At 52.3% G+C, this 18,989-nt stretch overlaps 1 protein-coding gene across 1 annotated transcript in view; it reads left to right on the top strand.

Annotated features, from left to right (window-relative positions):
• PADI3 (peptidyl arginine deiminase 3) overlaps nt 1–18,596 on the top strand; it is a gene marked incomplete at both ends in the record, with an annotated part of 30,821 nt that extends 12,225 nt beyond the window's left edge. The window contains 14 exon segments of the mRNA XM_082612105.1: nt 1,448–1,509; nt 2,516–2,599; nt 2,601–2,643; nt 3,777–3,902; nt 5,952–6,104; nt 6,191–6,317; nt 6,421–6,532; nt 8,417–8,524; nt 10,319–10,470; nt 12,234–12,378; nt 12,474–12,576; nt 14,406–14,485; nt 16,757–16,885; nt 18,363–18,596. Coding sequence (XP_082468231.1) covers nt 1,448–1,509; nt 2,516–2,599; nt 2,601–2,643; nt 3,777–3,902; nt 5,952–6,104; nt 6,191–6,317; nt 6,421–6,532; nt 8,417–8,524; nt 10,319–10,470; nt 12,234–12,378; nt 12,474–12,576; nt 14,406–14,485; nt 16,757–16,885; nt 18,363–18,596 — 1,658 coding nt within the window.
• Nucleotides 18,597–18,989: the final 393 nt, after the last annotated feature.

Raw genomic sequence — 18,989 nt, forward strand, 5'->3', positions numbered from 1 at the left:
ACATTTAAATTGTGATAGATATTGCCAAATGGCTCTTCGAAAAGACCGTACCACGTTATACACCTGCCAACAGCAGGGAGTATGGGAGTGCCTTGCCGACACTGTACATTACCAGCCTTTTCCGTTTTTGGCCATTCTGAGAGGTCGCTGTCTCACTGTTGCTTTAATTCGCCTCCCTTTAGTTAGGACTGAGGTTGGGGACCTCCCCGCCTCCTCTCCCTGAGCACACACCCACCCTTTTCTTTGGAAAATACGCATACAGCAAAGTACGTATGTATGTATGTGTGTGAGAGTATGGGTGTGAGTACACACACATTAAGGAATAGTTGCAAAGCAAACACCTGAGCAACCATTACCCAGGTTAAGAAATAGAACAGGGAACATGGCCAACACCCCAAAGTGCCCCCCGCCACCGAGCCCCTCTCTGATCAAAGCTCCCTCCTTCCCTTAGAGGTAACCACTACCTTGTGGTATTTCCTTGCTTTTCTTTTTTTTTTTTTTTTTTTTTGCGGTATGCGGGCCTCTCACTGCTGTGGCCTCCGGATGCGCAGGCTCAGCGGCCATGGCTCACGGGCCCAGCCGCTCCGCGGCATGTGGGATCTTCCCGGACCAGGGCACGAACCCGTGTCCCCTGCATCGGCAGGCGGACTCTCAACCACTGCGCCACCAGGGAAGCCCTTCTTTATGGTTTTATCATCTGAACAGGCACACCCAAATAATATAGTCTATTTTTGCCTATCTTTGAATTCTCTCTGGATGGAATCATACTGTACGTGTCCTTTGGAGTTGGGCTTGTTTTGCCCCATGTTAGGTTTGTGAGCTTCATGCGCTTATTGCATGGTGGGTGGGTGTTTTTTCACATGTTTAAAAATCATTTCAAATTCTCTCTCTCTCTCTCCCTTGAAGGTTTCATTTGTATTGTAAAATCTCCCCCACTTTCTAGGGAGAAAGGTTAAGACAGTGGGATGGAGGCTGGGATTTAGGGAAAAGCTGAGGCTCAGAGAAGCCACATAGCCTGTAGGTGCCAGAGCCTAGATTCACATCCATGACTATCTTAACACCAAAGTCCAGGCTCACTGCCCCATCCCAAGGAGACAAGGCAGCTTCATACAGACCAAGAATGTCCAGGGCAACCCGGGCACAGTGCAGGGTGTGCCCCAGACAGCGAGGGCTGTAGAGATGCAGGAGAGGGAGAGTTCAGGGAAGGCTTCCTGGAGAGGGCAGCATTTGACCTGGATCTTTGCTCTGACCCTGCTTCCTCTCCAAGGCCTCTTTTCCCAGCCCAGGGAGGGAGGCTCCAGATGCTCCCACCTCTGGGCAGTGTCTCCTTGGAAATGACTTCCATTTGCCAGATGGGCCAAGACCGAGGCTAAAATGTGGAGGCCACAGGCCTGTGCTGGGCCCCTGGAAACACTGTCGTGACTTACCTTCTTCCCTCTCCTTGCAGATATCACCCTGGATTGTGACCTGAACTGTGAAGGCAGACAGGATAGGGGCTTTGTGGACAAGGTAGTGAAGGCAGACAGGATAGGGGCTTTGTGGACAAGGTAGGCTATCTCTGGGCCCAGAAAGGGGCATGGAGTTTGGAGCTGCTCTAGGCTGGGTTAAGAGGAGGGAGACCATTATAGGTATCCCCCTGCCTCCCAGCTGATGTCAAGGCCAGTGGAGCCAGATAGGAACCAGGCGTGGCTGGGGATCTTCTGGGAGAAAAATCATCACCAAGAGTTTTCAAGCACACATGTGCCCAGCCCTGGGTTAGGCCTTCCTTTCTGGGGAAAAGTCCTTCTGGATTTTCAATCTAGGTTGAGGGTTGGCAAACTTTTTCTGTAAGAGCAAGATAGTAAATATTTTAGGCTTTGTGAGTCATCCTATCTCTCTTGCAATTACTTGATTCTGCCATTGTAGGATGAAAGAGATAGTCAGTACAGAAACAAATGGATGTGACAGTGTTCCAATAAAACTTTATTTAAAAAAACAGGTACTGGGCCAGATTTGGCCCATGGGCAGTAGTATGCTGACCCCCTAATCTAGGTGAAGAGGGAAATCTACCAAGGCTGAAACTATAAAAGAACTTTGGGCTGAATTGTGGTGGCGCTTAATGCATTGGGAGTTCAGAGAAGGGCAAGGTGGGCTTTGTGAGCAAGAAAGACTTCCCTTGAAGTCCACCCGCGCTGGGCTCCAAAGTGCTGCAAGAGGGAGGGCATTTCAGGTGGAGGGAACAGCAGGAGCTAAGGCCTGGAGGAAGGAATGGATCTTATCAGGAAGTTGCCTCTTGGAAAGAGGATGTTGGCTGGAGACATAACACAGGCAGCCATGAGAGACAGCTGTGTCGTTTGAACTTGATGGCGTGGGCAGTAGGGAGCTATTGCCGTTTATTGAGCAGGAGTGGACCTATCATCACAGGGCAGGGTGAAGAGGAAGGGATGGGGTTAGGAGGCTGGCCAGGACGTTGCTGAGGAGGGAGGCACAGGTCTGGTCTGAGCCCGCGTCATCAGCTGTGCTTTGCCATTGACAGTGGCAGTGGGTCTGGGGATCTAGTGGGTATGGAGCCATCCTGCTGGTGAACTGTGACAGGGACAATCTGAACTGTGATGACCAGGCACGTGCGCTGCCTGCAAGACGAGGGGGGCACTGGGGCAGCCTGTGTCCCTGGGTTTCCAGATAATTTACAGCACCTCCATGCTTTGGAAGACGATGCAGCTGTGGAGGAGAGTGAAGCACAGCTAAATAAACACACAGGGAGATGTGCAGGATGCATAACTCAATGAGAGAAACCATTTGGAAGGCAGGGATTCTGACCCACACAGGCAGCTCTGAAGGCAGAGCTCAGGTCCAGAGTTTCAGCTCCCAGACACACCTTGATGTTCCTTAAAACCTGTCTCAGGCTGGCAGCTGCCTCTCCCCATCCTCAGGGCCAGCGGGCACTCGCATGCTGGGGCAGAGCTCTGGAAAGGAGCTGACTCACCTTTCTCTCCCTCCAGGGAAGTAGAGGGTGCTAACATTATTTGAGCACCCGCCATATGCCAGACTCTTTACCCAGATTCTCGTTTAACCATCAAAGCAGGAGGGCAACATCACCCCAATTTAGAGACAAGGACGTTGAGGCTCAGAGGTCAGGAGATCCCCAAAGTCACTCAGCCAGTCTGTGGCAGGTCCAAGTCCTCCTATTCCAACCCGAAATCCGGCCTCTTCCTCCTCCCTGGCATTGCTGGTCTGGGTTTCAGAGATGCCCCACATTTAAGTCCATCCTGAACCACATGCACAGCCCCGTGAAGGATGCTGCAGCAGCATCCTTGGTGTGGGCCAGGGGCTTCACACATGAGATGCCCAATGCTACTCTAAAAGTTGGCATGATTGTTTTGGAGACAGGAAGGCTGAGGCTTTGGGGCGGGGAGGGGCTGGCCCAGGGCAGCAGCGAGCGATCCTGGGACTGAGACAGGGGCCTTCACCTTCGTGCCGCCCACCTTCGTACCCCACATGCTTCTCCTGCACACCTGTCGTGTGCCAGGCACCGGGCTGGCCGCTCTATACTTCCTGGTTCTCTGGGCAGATGAGGAAACCGAGGCTCAGAGAGGGTAGGAAGTAGCTCACCATGTCACATGCTTACAGCCATCTTCGTGGTTTGTTCCTGATGGCTCCCAGTGCTTCCACAAGCTGGGCAGAGCTGGGGCTCAGAGACACCCAGGTCTTGGCACCCTCTGCCCTGGGGAGGGCACGGGCAGGAGTCGGAGGGGCTGGGGTGTTGGAGGCCCCCTGAATTGCCTCTGGCTCCCCAGACCTGGAAGATATGGCTGTCATGGTCCTGGGGGCCCAAGGCCCCGCCGCCCTTTTCGATGACCACAAACTTATCCTCCACACCTCCAGCTGTGACGCCAAGTGGGCACGGGTCTTCCATGCCTGCGGTGAGTTCATGCCCATCCTGCCCTGCCAGGGGGGGCCTCAGTTTCCCCACCTGGGGTGAGACGGCAGGCTCTGCTTTGGCTCCTGGGCTGCCTTGGGGGTCAGAGGAAGAAGAGTCAGATGAGAGAGTTCCAGAACCGGTTGGCTGGCATCTCTGGCACAGCCGTGCCTCAGGTGGTTTTATTGGATGACTGAATTTTTAAAATATGTTCTAGGGGCTTCCCTGGTGGCTCAGTGGTTGAGAATCTGCCTGCCAATGCAGGGGACACGGGTTCGAGCCCTGATCTGGGAAGATCCCACATGCTGCGGAGCAACTAGGCCCGTGAGCCACAACTACTGAGCCTGTGTGTCTGGAGCTTGTGCTCTGCAGCAAGAGAGGCCGTGATAGTGAGAGGCACGGGCACCGCGATGAAGAGTAGCCCCCACTCACCGCAACTAGAGAAAGCCCTCGCACAGAAACGAAGACCCAACACAGCCCAAAATAAATAAATTTATTAAAAAATTAAATATATGTTCTAAGCACATTTAGAAATTTTTATTATCAAAACTTTCAAACATCCACAAAAGTAAAGAGAACGGTGTAATGAACCCCCATGTGCCACCCACTCAGATTCAACAGTGATCACTATTTTGCCTCTCTTACTTCATCTATCCTTTTCGGTTTGCTGAAGTATTTTAAAGCCAGTCCCAGACACCCTGGCTGTCTGCCTCTATAATAATTCAGTCTGTATTTCCCCGCCCCCCCAAAAAAAGACCCTCCGAACTATTGCTTTACATAGCCACAATTCCATTATCACAAATAAAAGTATGTAATATAAAAATTTTTTACATTTTAAAAATACAAATGTATACAGGTAATAATATGGTCATTTAAAAAATATTGAAGTATGTAAAATAAAAAATGAGAGTTTGCTATCCCTACCCCAAAACATGGCTCTTAAAATATGTTCACTGTTAACAATCTAGTGTGTGTTCTTCCCGACTTTTCTCTATGTGCACTAGATGCGCATGGTGTGTGTGTGTGCATGGTGTGTGGGTGCGTGCGTGTGTGTGTGTACATACTCTGCCTTCCAAATGGTTTCTCTCATTGAGTTATGCATCCTGCACATCTCCCTGTGTGTTTATTTAGCTGTGCTTCACTCTCCTCCACAGCTGCATCGTCTTCCAAAGCATGGAGGTGCTGTAAATTATCTGGTCCCCTGAAGACACAGTTTTTGCAGTGTTCTGATTTTACAACAATCTAGGTTCCTGGCGGGCAGGGACCTTGCTCACGGCCATATCCTGAGTCCAGAACTATGCCTCCTAGGTGCATAGTAGGCGCTCAGTAAATATTTATTCAATGAATGAATAATTAACCAGTGAACACACTTGTAATGTATTTTTTAGGAAAGATACCTAGCCATGGAATTGCTGGTTAGGGGTAAACATTACCTTCTTTTTTTTTTTTTTAAATAAATTTATTTATTTACTTACTTTTGGCTGTGTTGGGTCTTCGTTGCTGTGCGCGGGCTTTCTCTAGTTGTGGTGAGTGGGGGCTACTCTTCGTTGCGGTGTGCGGGCTTCTCATTGCGGTGACATCTCTTGTTGCGGAGCAGGGGCTCTAGGCACACGGGCTTCAGTAGTTGTGGCATATGGGCTCAGTAGTTGTGGTTCATGGGCTCTAGAGTGCAGGCTCAGTAGCTGTGGCGCACGGGCTTCATTGCTCCGCGACATATGGGATCTTCCCGGACCAGGGCTCGAACCCGTGTCCCCTGCATTGGCAGGCGGATTCTTAACCTCTGCGCCACCAGGGTAGTCCCAACATTACCTTCTTAGATGCCACCAAATTGCCCTCTGAAAGATCTGAGCACTGGTCTTAGAAAGGAATGCCCTCCCTTGCCCTCACCCAGGCTTGCCCATGCCAGTTATTAAGCATCTTTCTCTCCTTTGCCAGTGGGAGGTGAGAGGCACGAGCTGTTGTCTGGCTTCCATTTTGTTGGTGAGGCTGCACAGCCCTTCCTGCTCCCCAGGCCCGCTCGGGAGCCACGGCCACCCCTTCTGCCCCCTCCCAGGTCCCGAGGACTCATGCGAGGCTTACAGGCACCTGCTGGGCCAGAACAAGGTGTGGTACCAGGTGCCCCGCTTCCACGGGGACGAGGAGTGCTTCTTCGTAGAGGGCCTCTCCTTCCCTGATGCTGGCGTGAAAGATCCCGACCACCCCGCTGGTGCCTCTCTAGAAACTAAGGAGCAAGCGGCTTGCTCAAATCCACGGTGGTCCTTGAACCATCCAGGCTCTGGACCCTGAGGCCAGTTTCTTTTCCCTCTGGTCTTCCCCTGCAGGATTTCTCTGAATCCCCCATCTTCACTGACACCGTGGTGTTCTGTGTGGTGCCCTGGATTATGACGCCCAGCACCCCGCCGCCCCTGGAGGTGTACTTGTGAGTCCGGGGGGTGCTGGGTGTCCTTCTGACCCTGGTGGCCCCTCTCTCCACCCCCAGGCCCGGCTCTGTCCTGAGCCACTCTCCCTGGGCTTGTCTGCAGTGTGAGGAACAACACGTGTTTTGTGGATGCAGCGGCGGAGATGGCCAGGAGGGCCGGCTGCAAGCTGACCATCTGCCCACAGGCCGAGAACCGCAAAGACCGCTGGATCCAGGTACCACGGCCGCCGGGCAGCACCTCACCCGACACTGGCCTGGAGGGAGAGGCTGGCCTATCCCAACACGGGTGCTGCTGGGAATATCCAGGAGGAACGGGGCTGTGCTCGTCCTCCTCAGGGCACTGCTCTTTCTAATTCTAGACCTAGAGCTCTCCCCTTCTCTCCAGAACCTTCTGGAGGCTCAAGCACACTGACATTGAATTTGACATCCATTCACCCATAGGATATGGCATAGGCACTGGGCTGAACCGGAAGGGGATGGCAGAGGTGCAGGGCACACGCTCCTTGCCCTCACCAACCTGGCCCAGTGGTTCTCCATGGAAGGTGATTTTGTCCCCCCAGGGGACATTTGGAGGCATCTGGAGACACTTGGTTGTTACACTGAGAGAGGTGGTGCTATTGGCTTCCAGTGCGTAGAGACCAAGGATGCTGCTAGACATCCTGCAGTGCACAGGACGGCCTCCATGACAAAAAATTATCTGGTCCCAAGTGCCAAGAGTGCCGAGGCTAGAAGCCCTGATGTAGAGAATGATTGCGACAGAAATCCAACAGTCTAAGATGTAGCAGTGGTGCTGGCAAAGTGCCGGCAGGGTTTGGAGGCATGTGTCGTCACCTCTGTCTGGGGGATTAGTGAAGATTGCCTGCAGGGGGCATCTGAGCTGGACCAGGTTTGGCAAGTGGATAATGATTTGTGTCGTTTATCGAGCACTCACGGCTGGCCATGTGTAGCATCATTTCATCTTCCTGACAATGCCCTGTCAACAAAGAAGGATCTCTCAGGGGAGCAAATGCCTAGGCCCACAGATCTAGTAAGGGCTGTGCTGAGACTCAATGGCCGGTGGTCCTGGCAGCAGACTGGTATGTGCAAAGGACCAGAGGTGGGAGGCATGAGAAAAGATGTCACCTGTTCTCTTTGGCCAGGGCCCAGTTTCTTTGAAGGGCAAGAGTTGAGGTAGGAAGCCTTGAAGGCCAAGCTAAGAAGCTTTCATTTCAACTGGAGGTTCATCCAGTGAGGTGGTTCAGAGCAGGACTCTGGAGCCAGACAGGCTGCGTTTGGATCCTGGCTAGGCTGCGGGCTAGCTGTGTGCCCTTGGACAAATAACTAGATCTCTCTGTCCCTCACTTTCCTCATCGGTGATATGGGGCAATCATGGCACCTCCACATAGGCATGTCATGAGGTCTGATGGAGTTAAAATTTGTAAAGAGCTTAGGGCAGGGCCGGGCCCATAATCGTGAGCTTCTTTTTGGATACATAGTTCATCAGTGATAGGTCATCTTTGCCTCCGGAACCAGAGGGCTCAGGATTGACCTGGGTGTGTTTACGTGTTTGAAAAGGAGGCCTGGGGCTTCCCTGGAGGTCCAGTGGTTAGGACTCCGAGCTTCCACTGCATGGGGCATGGGTTTGATTTCTTGTCGGGGAACTAAGATCGCGCATGCCACATGCAGCGTGGCAGAAAAAAAAGAAAAGGAGGCAGATCTGTACCTCCTCAGGTCCCCTCAGCCCTGCCCAATCGTCAATCCCTCACGACCATGTGCGGAGGCCAGATGTGCTGGCTGATGCCCAGCAGCCTGTTTGTCCATCACAGGCCACCCGAACCCGTCTCTGTATCCACTCTGCCCTGACCCAGCACAGGGACAACCCCAAGGCCATGTTCTCGTTCATTCCTGACCTGTCTTGCTGTGTGACCCTAGGCAAGTGGACCCCCTCTCTGAGCCTCCAACCCCTCCTCCAGCTAGCAGACATCACGGCCCCTCCCCACCAAGGGCAAAGCAGGCCTGAGGCAGAGAACTCCCGTGAACAGTCTTCCCCAAGGTGCTGAGTGCCAGGCAAGCAGGGGAAGCTGTGGACCGTCCACAGCTGGCGTCCCTCATGTTTGCAGGATGCGATGGAGCTGGGCTACATTCAGGCACTGCACAAGACCTTCCCAGTAGTCTTTGACTCCCCCAGGAATGGAGAACTGCAGGACTTCCCTTACAAAAGAATCCTGGTGAGTGGTCAGGGCCACAGCCTAGGCCTGAGGGCTGAGAGACATAACCCCAAGGACCAGACTGGGAACTATGTTCTTTTTTTTTAAATTAATTAATTAATTTATTTATTTATGTATTTATTTATTTTTGGCTGTGTTGGGTCTTCTTTTCTGTGCCAGGGCTTTCTCTAGCTGCGGCGAGCGGGGGCCACCCTTCATCGCGGTGCGCTGACCTCTCACTGTTCTGGCCTCTCCCGTTGCGGAGCACGGGCTCCAGATGCGCAGGCTCAGTAGTTGTGGCTCATGGGCCCAGTTGCTCCGCGGCATGTGGGATCCTCCTGGACCAGGGCTCGAACCCGTGTCCCCTGCATCGGCAGGCAGATTCTCAACCACTGCGCCACCAGGGAAGCCCCAGACTGGGAACTATGTTCTTTAGGGTCAGGAGTAGAGTTGCCAGATAACATAGGAGATGCCCAGTTAAAGCTGAATTTCAGCTACACAGTGAGTAACTTTTAGTATAAGTATGTCCCATACATTTCATGAGATATACTTAAACTAAAAATATATTTGTTGTTTATCTGATATTCAAATTGAACTGGGCATCCTGTATTTTTTTTTTACTAAATCTGGCAGCCCGAGATGGGCAGGGGAGGCAGGACAGTGCAGCTGTTAAGAACATAGTCTTTGGAGTTGGACAGCCTGGCTCTGTCACTCACATGCTGTGTGACCTTGCATGAATAATTTCCCCTCTCTGAGCCTCAGTTTCCTCATCAGTAAAAATATGTTAGCCCTGGCCTTACAGGTGTTTGTGAGGCTTCTCCATGCCTACATGAAGAAAGCATACAACATAGTTTGCTCGTATGATTATTGGTAATAAAGAGGGTGTCTTCAAATGAACTTATCTATGAAACAGAAACAGATGCAACAGACTTGTGGTTGCCAAAGAGGGGGGGAGTGGGGGAGGGAAGGACTGGGAGTTTGGGCTTAGCCAATGCAAACTGTTACGTACAGGATGGATAAACAACAAGGTGCTACTGTCTAGCATAGGGAACTATATTTAATATCCTGTGATAAACCATAATGGAAAAGAATATGAAAAAGAAGAGATATATGTAAAATTGAGTCGTTCTGTTGTACAGCAGAAATTAACACAACATTGTAAATCAACTAAACTTCAATAAAATAAAAAAATGAAGTGTCTTAATCGACCTCTCCTGAGAAAAGAGGGGAGATTCCCTCGTGCCAAAGAGAATGGAAGACTTCTCCAACACCTTATTGGATCACAAAGGTGTGAGGAGCTCTCCCCTGGCCCTCGATATTGTCTAAATTCCTTCTAAGAGATGGCCCTGGGAAGTTCTCCCTTTTTCCAGAGTTGAAAAACTGAGTCTCAGCAGGTCATCACCAGCCTTTTTGTCCCCAAAGTAGGCCACTTTAGAGCAGCCAGATACCTGCCTTGGATTGGACTTGGCAGGAAGGCCATGCAGAGGGTAAAGGGGGAGGCCGTGGCCTCAGGCTCAGTGTCTAATGGGGAGTGTTGGAGCAGCCAGGGCCCTCTCTGCTGTTTTCCCATCACCATGGGGAATAACGTTCTCTAATATGGCAGCAGAGCCAGTCAGTGGGCTGTGTGTGTCCCAACCTTGGCAGGCGTGAATAAAATACCGCTAAGTCAGATCCCCATCTTTGACTCAGTATTCCCATCTGAAGAATGGGTGGTCGCTCCCACTCTATCTTTAAGGAGATTAGAACCCAACAGGTAAGTTCAAGCTCTTCCTGGTGAGCCTCCCCATCCCAGCCTGACTCAATTTCCCCTACCAGTGTCCAGATTTCGGCTACGTGACTTGGGAACCCCGAGACAACTCTGTGAGTGGCCTGGATTCCTTTGGGAGCCTGGAGGTCAGCTCTCCAGTGGTGGCCAGTGGGAAGGAATACCCCTTGGGGAGGATCCTCTTTGGTGGCAACCTGCCTGGGTGAGAGAGGTGTTCCTGGGGTGGAGACTGAGGGTGGGGTGATGATGGTGGCTGGGGGGAGGGGCCATTCTACTCCTGGAAGAGAACCAGAAAAAATCTGATGAAATTGTAGACCTGGATGTGGTGGGGTGAGAGCAGAAGACTGTTCTCCAGACACTGTCCACACTTACCTCGGGGAGTTTGAGAAGACCAGAGCAAGCAGAGACGTAAGAGATCATTCAGTCCAACGCTGTCATTTTGTAAGTGGGCCCAGAGAAGGTGAGTGACCTGGGAAAGGTCACACAGGCTGCAAAGTTATGCCTAGACTTACGTCTTCTGATTCAGAAAATAAATAGATGTTGACATCAATTAATAGTTATAGAAGAAAAAGTTTTAAGTCTCAGCAGTCCCAGGAGAAATTACATTTAAATCAATGCTTGTTCATCCTATGATGTAAATGACTGATATCAGACCTTGACCTGAGAGCAAAAGGGAGGTATAGGACATGAAAATTGAGCCAACAGTGACACAAAGAGAGAGAGTAACTGATTATGTCTTGTTCAATATGTGACACAGGGGTACTGATGAAAAAGAAAAGGAATTATATGATAATGGTTATTTGCTATGGAATAGACCAAAACTGAGCCAACCAAATTCAGCAAAGCAGTTAGAACAGACTTGTGATCAGATAACAGGTGAAACGAGGAGCTTTGAAGGGGACTACCTGCCCTCAAACACATGATCTCACAGAAAGAGGACGTTGGGGCCATGCCATTAGATACTTTTTCAGAAGGCAAGAGAAGAATGGGGTTTAAATTCATGAACATAAAACACTGGGGCTATGAGAAAAGATCACCCTCTCCCCCCACTGATATGCAGGAAGGCAAGGCCGCAGCAAGAGAGATGTAAGTTAAACTCTACAAAGAACTGCCCAGCCGGTGACTGAATATGGGGGTGAAATCAGTCTCTTAGAGAATGTGAGGACGGGGTCTGAGGGTGGTTCTGAGGATTTGCCTGGATGGTGAGACCTGGGTGGGTCACTGACCTGGTGTGATTGACCTGTCCTGTGTCTGCCTCATCGAGAACTCACCTGGAGTGTAATTTATTATATATATATATATATATATATAGATATATATATATTTATTTATTTATTTTAACATCTTTATTGGAGTATAATTGCTTTACAATGCTGTGTTAGTTTCTGCTTTATAACAAAGTGAATCAGCTATACATATACATATATCCCCATATCTCCTCCCTCTTGCATCTCCCTCCCACCCTCACTATCCCACCCCACTAGGTGGTCACAAGCACCCAGCTGATCTCCCTGTGCTATGCGGCTGCTTCCCACTAGCTATCTGTTTTACATTTGGTAGTATATATAAGTCCATGCCTATTTATTTTTTATTTTTGGCTGCGTTGGGTCTTCGTTGCGGCACGCAGGATCTTCGTTGCTGGGCATGGGCTTCTCTCTAGCTGTGGCTCGCATGCTCAGGAGTCTCATCGTGCAGGCTTAGTTGCCCCACGGCATGTGGGATCTCAGTTACCCCACCAGGGATCGGACCCGCGTCCCCTGCATTGGAAGGTGGCTTCTAAACCACTAGACCACCAGGGAAGCCCCGAGTGTAACTTAAACACATATCTATTTATTGTCTTTCCTGATTACAAAAGCAATGCATTTTGGGGGCAGATATTGCACAAATCTTGAACTCTTGTCATTCCATTTCTGCATATATGTATATTTTTAGTTAACTTTTGTTTTTTAACCCCTTGGGCCCCAGGTCAAGGGGCTGCAGGGTCACCCAGGTGGTTCGGGACTTCCTCCACGCGCAGAAGGTGCAGCCCCCTGTGGAGCTCTTTGTGGGCTGGTTGGCCGTGGGCCATGTGGATGAGTTTCTGAGCTTTGTCCCTGCCCCCGATGGGAAGGTAAGGACTTGGGAGACAGCTCTGGGTTAAGGGATGAGCTCCCAGGAGCCCTGCTGAGGCCGGGGAGCTCAATGGAATCTGTTCTCTCCACACAGGGCTTCCGGATGCTCCTGACCAGCCCTAGCGCCTGCTTCAAGCTCTTCCAGGAAAAGCAGAAGCAGGGCCACGGCACGGCCCTCCTGTCCCAAGGGGTTATTGGTGGGTACCAGTGCTGTGTCCCTCATCACAGCTTTCCCACCCCCGTCACCTAAATTAAGACACGTCGTGGCTTGAGAGAGGAAGGGCACATTTTAAAACAGGGCTGTCCGCCCAGGTGTGAGATCCCTTGCTCCACCAGACACCACTGGCCATGGCTGGGGCAGACCTGGCAGGGAGCTCCGTGCTGGATGCTGGGCTTGGGGTGGGTGTGGACAGGGTGGAGATGTGGCCGGCTTTGTGGGCACGTGACCAGGGCAGTCATACGGGGCCGTCCGCTCAGAAGGGTCCAGCACTTGGGATTTGATGCTCTGTCCTTCACTGTCTTGAAAATCTTAATAACTTGTGTTTTGTGAGCAAAATCTGATTGATCAGTGGAGCAACTTTTGGGGGCTTGGAGCCTGGGCTCATGAACAGTCCCACCCTGGACCACACCTCTCTCTGAGAGAAAAGCTTCCATAGAACTTAGAAGCTCCCAAGTATAACTTCCCACGTCCCCTTACCACCCCTCACTACCATCACCCCGAAGCCCCAGCTATAAAGTGGAAGAAATACAATTTCCCCCAAACCCGTCACTCCCACAAGGACCATGAATAGACTCCTTTGAGCTCAGATGAAACCTGAAAAAATCCTCAAATCCAAATTTCATGTACCAGGCAGGGAGAAAGCTATCTTCATCTTTCTTAGAAGTACCACTTTACAGTGAGCAAGGCCCAGAAAGAGGCTGAGCAGGACAGTGAGGGAATTCACAGCTGTCAGACCACACATAGCCACTGTGTGGCTCTGGAGAGCTGATACCCAGGGTGGTGGCTGTGGAGGCCCAGCACACCTCAGTGGTCACCAACTGTGTACCAGCCCCCAGGCTCTGTGGTCCATGCAGGTTACCCCATTTGACCTCAGGAGAGCCTGTGAGGATTAATGTCACTCTGCTTCACACGCCAGAATATGAGGCTCAGAGAGGGGAAGTCGCTGGTCCAGAGACCTCAGCAAGAATGCAGTGGAGCTGGGTCTGGAGTCCAACTGGGGTGGGGGGGATGTCAAGCCTGTGGTGGGGGGGTTGGCCAGCAAGCCCTCTCCTTTCCCTTGGTCAAGTGCCCTTCATGAGCACTGGGCTTGGGTTTGAATCACAAACACCCCCATTTCCTAGCTGCAAGACCTAAGGCAAGTCTTTTTACCTCTCTAGCCTCAGTTTCCTCATCTGTAAAATGGGGATGATGATGTGTACCTTGTAGGGTTGCCACGAGGCCTAAATGAAGTGCTGAGTGTAGAGCACTGGACTCAGGGCCTGCACAGGGTAAGAGCTTAATAAGTGGCAGCCATGAGGATTGTGAGCCATTGGCTCTGACCTGCCCTGTCATGCCCATCTCCACGGGCATCTCATCAAGGCTGCAGGAAAGCTGGGCCTGGGGGAGCCCCTTTGCCATGCAGTCACCTCTTGGAGGTCAGGGACAGGGTCCAAGGGTGTCCATCAGGGCTGGCACTGGTGGCAGGTGGGTGACCCAGCTCCCTGCCCCACTACTAGCCAAAAAAGAGCGATCATCACCCAGTGCCCTGGTGGGAGTGGGGGAGGCTGTACATTTCCAATAAAAGGTGTCACCACTTCCGAAGTGCTCAGATGAGGGTCTGAAGTTCATGGCACTGAAGCCACCTGCCCCTGCCGTCCTCACATGCCCAGACTCGCACAGTGGCCAAGCAGAAAGGCCAGGGAGCTGCTGACTCAGCAAGACCAGTACCTGCGAACTTGGCCTCTGCCTGGCTGCTTCCCAGAGCAGGGGGCCCTCCCTGCTGGCATTGTTCTCGCCCTGCCCTTCCTGTCTCTCTCTCCTTCACAGGCAATCAGCAGGTCAACGCCATCTCCATCGACCAGGTCCTCTCCAATGAAAACCTCATCAGCTGCAATAAGTTTGTCCAGGTACAGGGCTGTGGGTTGTGAGTGGGAGCTGGGCATGGCTGGGGACCGGGATGGGGACGGGGGTCTGAAGCTCGCAGTTCATGAAAGCTCAGGCTGGAACTGGCCCAGATGGAGGGCCTCCAAACCCTGACTTTGACCCGAGAGAAATGAGGGGGTAAGCAAGTGCATGTGAGGAGGACAAACATTGCAGGCAGAGGGGACAACACAGACAAGGTCCTGAGCTGGAACAAAGGGGCCTGGGGTGTTTAAGGACAAGCCAGGAGGCCCACGTGGAGTGCGGGGAGACAGGTCATGCAAGGCCTCGTAGGACATCACTAGGGCTTTGGCTGTGACTCTGAGTGAGACTGGAGGCCACTGGGGAATTTGAGCAGAGGACTTATGCTTTGAAATGATCTCTCTGCTGCTGTGTTGAGGATTTATTTTCTATTATGGCGAGGGGTGGGGAGTGCTGACAGTAGGTCCCAGCAGGAAACATATGGCACTTGAAGCGGATAACTGTAGAAAAGTTTAACAAAGAGAATATTTACAAAGACATAGGGAGGATTTGAGGAAATCAACAAAGGCCTGTTCCATATCCCCAGGGTAGAAAGAGGGGAGCTGTCACCACCCCTGGGCCTGGAGGAATTAGGCAAGGAAGATGCTACTGGAACCTGGAGGGGTCACTACGAAGAGAGGCCAAGAGATGGCAGCTGGGACTTCACAGCCAACCCACAGTGACCTGACAGGGAGGGAGCTGGGGGAACAAAGATCCCAGCTGCACTCTCCTACCAGCCCCCCCCTCACCTTCTGCCAGCGCCCCCATTGGCTGAACCCAACTGGAAGCCTGTGGGTAGGGGAGCCCCTGATTCCCAAGGGTCAGCCTCCCAGGGCACAGAGCAGATAAGATGGGTGACAGTGGGTCCAGAAGAGCAAACAGAATATCCAGCACGGGGCCTTCCAAGAAGCAAATGCCAGGATGGGGGTTAAACATGCAAGGATTTTATTAGGGGCAACGCTGCAGGAGGGAAAGAGGAAGGGAGCTGGAGGAGGCTGGGCGAGCTGGTCCTGAGGGAAGGAGAGGGAAGGAAGGGTGGATGCATCCTTTACTGCCACACAGTCAAGTTAGGCTCGGCCAAACTGCGGGATTCTGCAAGCCAATCAGCCATCAGAGCGTCCCGGCTCCCAGAAACTGTCTGCCTTAGTATCCTTGCGGAGCTCAACCACTGGCTGTTAGCAGCTGGTGGGAGGCGTGGCCTCGGGCGGGCGCCAGCACAGCATTTCAGAGCTGGATCTGGGCAGTTGGGCCCTCGGTCAATTCCACTCCCATGGCTGGAGGTCTTCGAGGAGGATTGTCATGGCCACCACATGGAGCAAGACCAGAAGAAGCCAGGAGGCCAGTGAGGAGGCCGCTGCCGGCAGCCAGGCGGGCGGGGAGGCCTCTCCCCGGGGTGGAAGGGGTAAAGGTAGTGGGGAGGGGTCCGATCGGGGGTCTATTTTGGAAGTAGAGCCCACGGGGCTGGCTGATGATGGATGCAGAGTGAGAGGAAAGGAGGCATGGAGGATGACCGCAAGGATCTTGGCCCGAGCAATGGGTCCATTCACAGAGCGGAAGAACGTGGCGGGGGCATGGGTGGAAATGAAGAGGTCGTCTTTGGACCCGTCACTTCTGATGTGCCCGTTAGACATCCAAGTAAAGATGCAAAGTGCTGGTTATACTTGCACGTCTGAGCTGGGCTTTATAAAGCGGTTGGGAGATAGAAATTTAGGAGTTGTCAGTGTCTGGTATTTTAAACCATAAGATTGAAGGGGAGGGACTTCCCTGGCAGTGCAGTGGTTAAGAATCCGCCGTCCAGTGCAGGGGACGCAGGTTCAATCCCTGGTCAGAGAATTAAGATCCCACATGCTGAGGGGCAGCTAAGCCCACGTGCCACACCTAGAGAGAAGCCCGCACACCACAACGAAAGAGCCCGCATGCCGAAATTAAGACCCAACGCCGCCAAAAAAAAAAAAAAAAAAAAGACTGAAGGAGATCCCCTAAGGAGGGAAGGATCTAGAGAAGGGAGAGGGTCAAGGACGGAACACTCTGGAACACTCTCACTTGAGCCTGGCTAATGGGATCGGGCTATGAGGGGTGGGACACGGGGCAGGTATATTTTGATGAAAGGGCACAACGAGAAGGTTTGTGTGGAGAGTTGATCTCTGGGCATCCTGCCCGTCCTTAACCAGACATGACCCCTGGGGTTCCCTCCAATACGGGCAAGGTCTCCTACCTCTTCCTTCCTCCTCTCCTAGAGCTGCGTCGACTGGAAACAGGAGGTGCTGAAGCGGGGCCTGACCGATGGTGACATCATCAACGTCCCCCAGCTCTTCAAGATGGAGAGGAGAGGGGCCATCAGGGAAGGGCTCTTCTCTCCTCCCAGGGACCCACTTGCTATTTGTGGAGTGAATGAAAGATTGCATGAGGCTGTGCATGTAAAGCATGTGGTATCCACTGGAAGCTCAGATGCCCATTCTGCTCCCTTTCTCCCAGCAAACAGCTATTCACCATCCTCCACATATTTAGGGTACCCTGTGTGAGATACACAGATGATTAAGGCTGCTCCCTGCTGCCAAGGAGCTGCCAGTCAAATCTGTTCAGGGGAAAACTCTCTTCACCTCTCTGAGGATGTGTCCCAACCATCTACTTTGTATAATAAAGTGATGTGGCAGTTCAGAGATGGGACAAAGCACTTCCGGCCCAAGAGGTAGGACTGGAGATCCAAGAGGGCTTCATGGAAGAAGCGGCCTTTGATTGAGCCCTGAGGGCTTTGCCTCTGAAACTTGAACTTGCATCTGGAACACCTGGACCACTGGGCCCTCACCCCAGGGGTTCTGATTAGCAGGGCCCTGAGACTCCGCTGCCTTTCTTACAAGCAAGCATCCAAGTGATGCTGCTGCTGCTCTCTGAGGACCACACTTGGAGCAGCACTGCTGTCAATCACCCGGCTTCCTCCTTCTTCTTTCCTTACCCTTTCAAACCCTCTACACCTCCATCCCCCAGAGGAACTAGACTCGCCCATCCTCAGAGGCTTGCAGGGAGCCTGTCCACACCACCATCACTTCATCCCTCCTTTTTTCCTTCCCCTTTCTGGCTTTTTGCCCTCTTTGATTTCCCCACTTGTAAAGCCTCTCATCACTCCTTTTCCTTCCTGCATCTCTAAGGAGGCCTTGCAGTTATGTCTGTGCCCCCAAGAAGCCTGTGCGTTGGTCCAGATTCTTGTGTTTGCAGGAAAGAGGACCACCCAAGCCAGCTTCAGCCAGAGCAGAAGATTTAGTATAAGGACACCAGGAAACCCAAGGGCAGCTGTGGGGGACATCAGGAGCACGTGGAACCATTTCTTGTCTCTGCGTCTGCATCATTCATCCCTCTCCTCCCCTGCTTCTCCTCCTCCATTTCTTAGCTTCCTTTGCTTCTCTGTCCCTGGGGATGAATATTAATATGGCCACATATAAGTATAGACACAAGCAGAGACTGACTCAACTCTCCCACCATATCAACTTCAAACACCCAAGGAGAGAATCTGATTGATCCAGCTGGGGTCATATGTCTACCCTGGTCCAATTGGCTACAGCCTAGGAGTTTGGGATTCTGTAGCAACCACCATGATCCACCAATAAGGAGGGCAGTCACCAGAGAAATAAGTTGTCATTGTGAACTCTGCAGACGTGCCCATGGCAATGCACAGCTGGCCAGATTTCTTACCAGCCCAAGTTCTCCTCCCCCTGCCTGAAGAGGCGAGTAGCTATTTGCAAGCCTGCCTCAAAGACAAACCCAGGTCCTGCCGGGTATAATGAGGGTGCTGGGGTGGGAGCCGATGATGAAGTACTGCCCCTGACTTGGTCTCCCCCTTTGTTGTAGGTGAACATGCTGGCTCTGGGGAAGCACCTGGGTATCCCCAAGCCCTTCGGGCCCATCAGCAACGGCTGCTGCTGCCTGGAGGAGAAGGTGCAGTCCCTGCTGGAACCACTGGGCCTCCAGTGCACCTTCATTGACGACTTCACCCTATACCACAAGCTGCACGGGGAGGTGCACTGCGGCACCAACGTGCGCCGGCAGCCCTTCTCCTTCAGGTGGTGGAACATGGTGCCCTGAGCCCATCCCCCCACCATCCTTTACCCCTGGGGTGGGATGTCGGCCTGGGTGATGGAGACTGAGACAGGCCCCTGAACAATAAGTGTCAAGAGACTCCAAGTTTCCAGATGGAACACCCTCTTGGAAGCCTCTTCCTTAGAAGTGTTCACGCCTCACCTGCAACCCATTTGGTTTTCAGCCTTGATTCCCCTTGGCCTCCCAATAAGAAGGGCCTCATTTCTTGTGGCCTCTCATGCGGATCAACGTGACCCATGGGGACTCCTCCGAACATCCTCCTCCCTCCCTTCCCCCAAATCCTCTGTGTGGGGCCTAATTCACTTTGGGGTCTAGAAACATCCATGCATCTCCTCTGCCCTCTTGGCCTGTGTGTCCTAACAGAGGAAGGACCCACGG

Source organism: Mesoplodon mirus, assembly GCF_964341445.2.
Source record: "Mesoplodon mirus genome assembly, chromosome: 3".
NCBI classification, from domain to species: Eukaryota; Metazoa; Chordata; class Mammalia; order Artiodactyla; family Ziphiidae; genus Mesoplodon; species Mesoplodon mirus.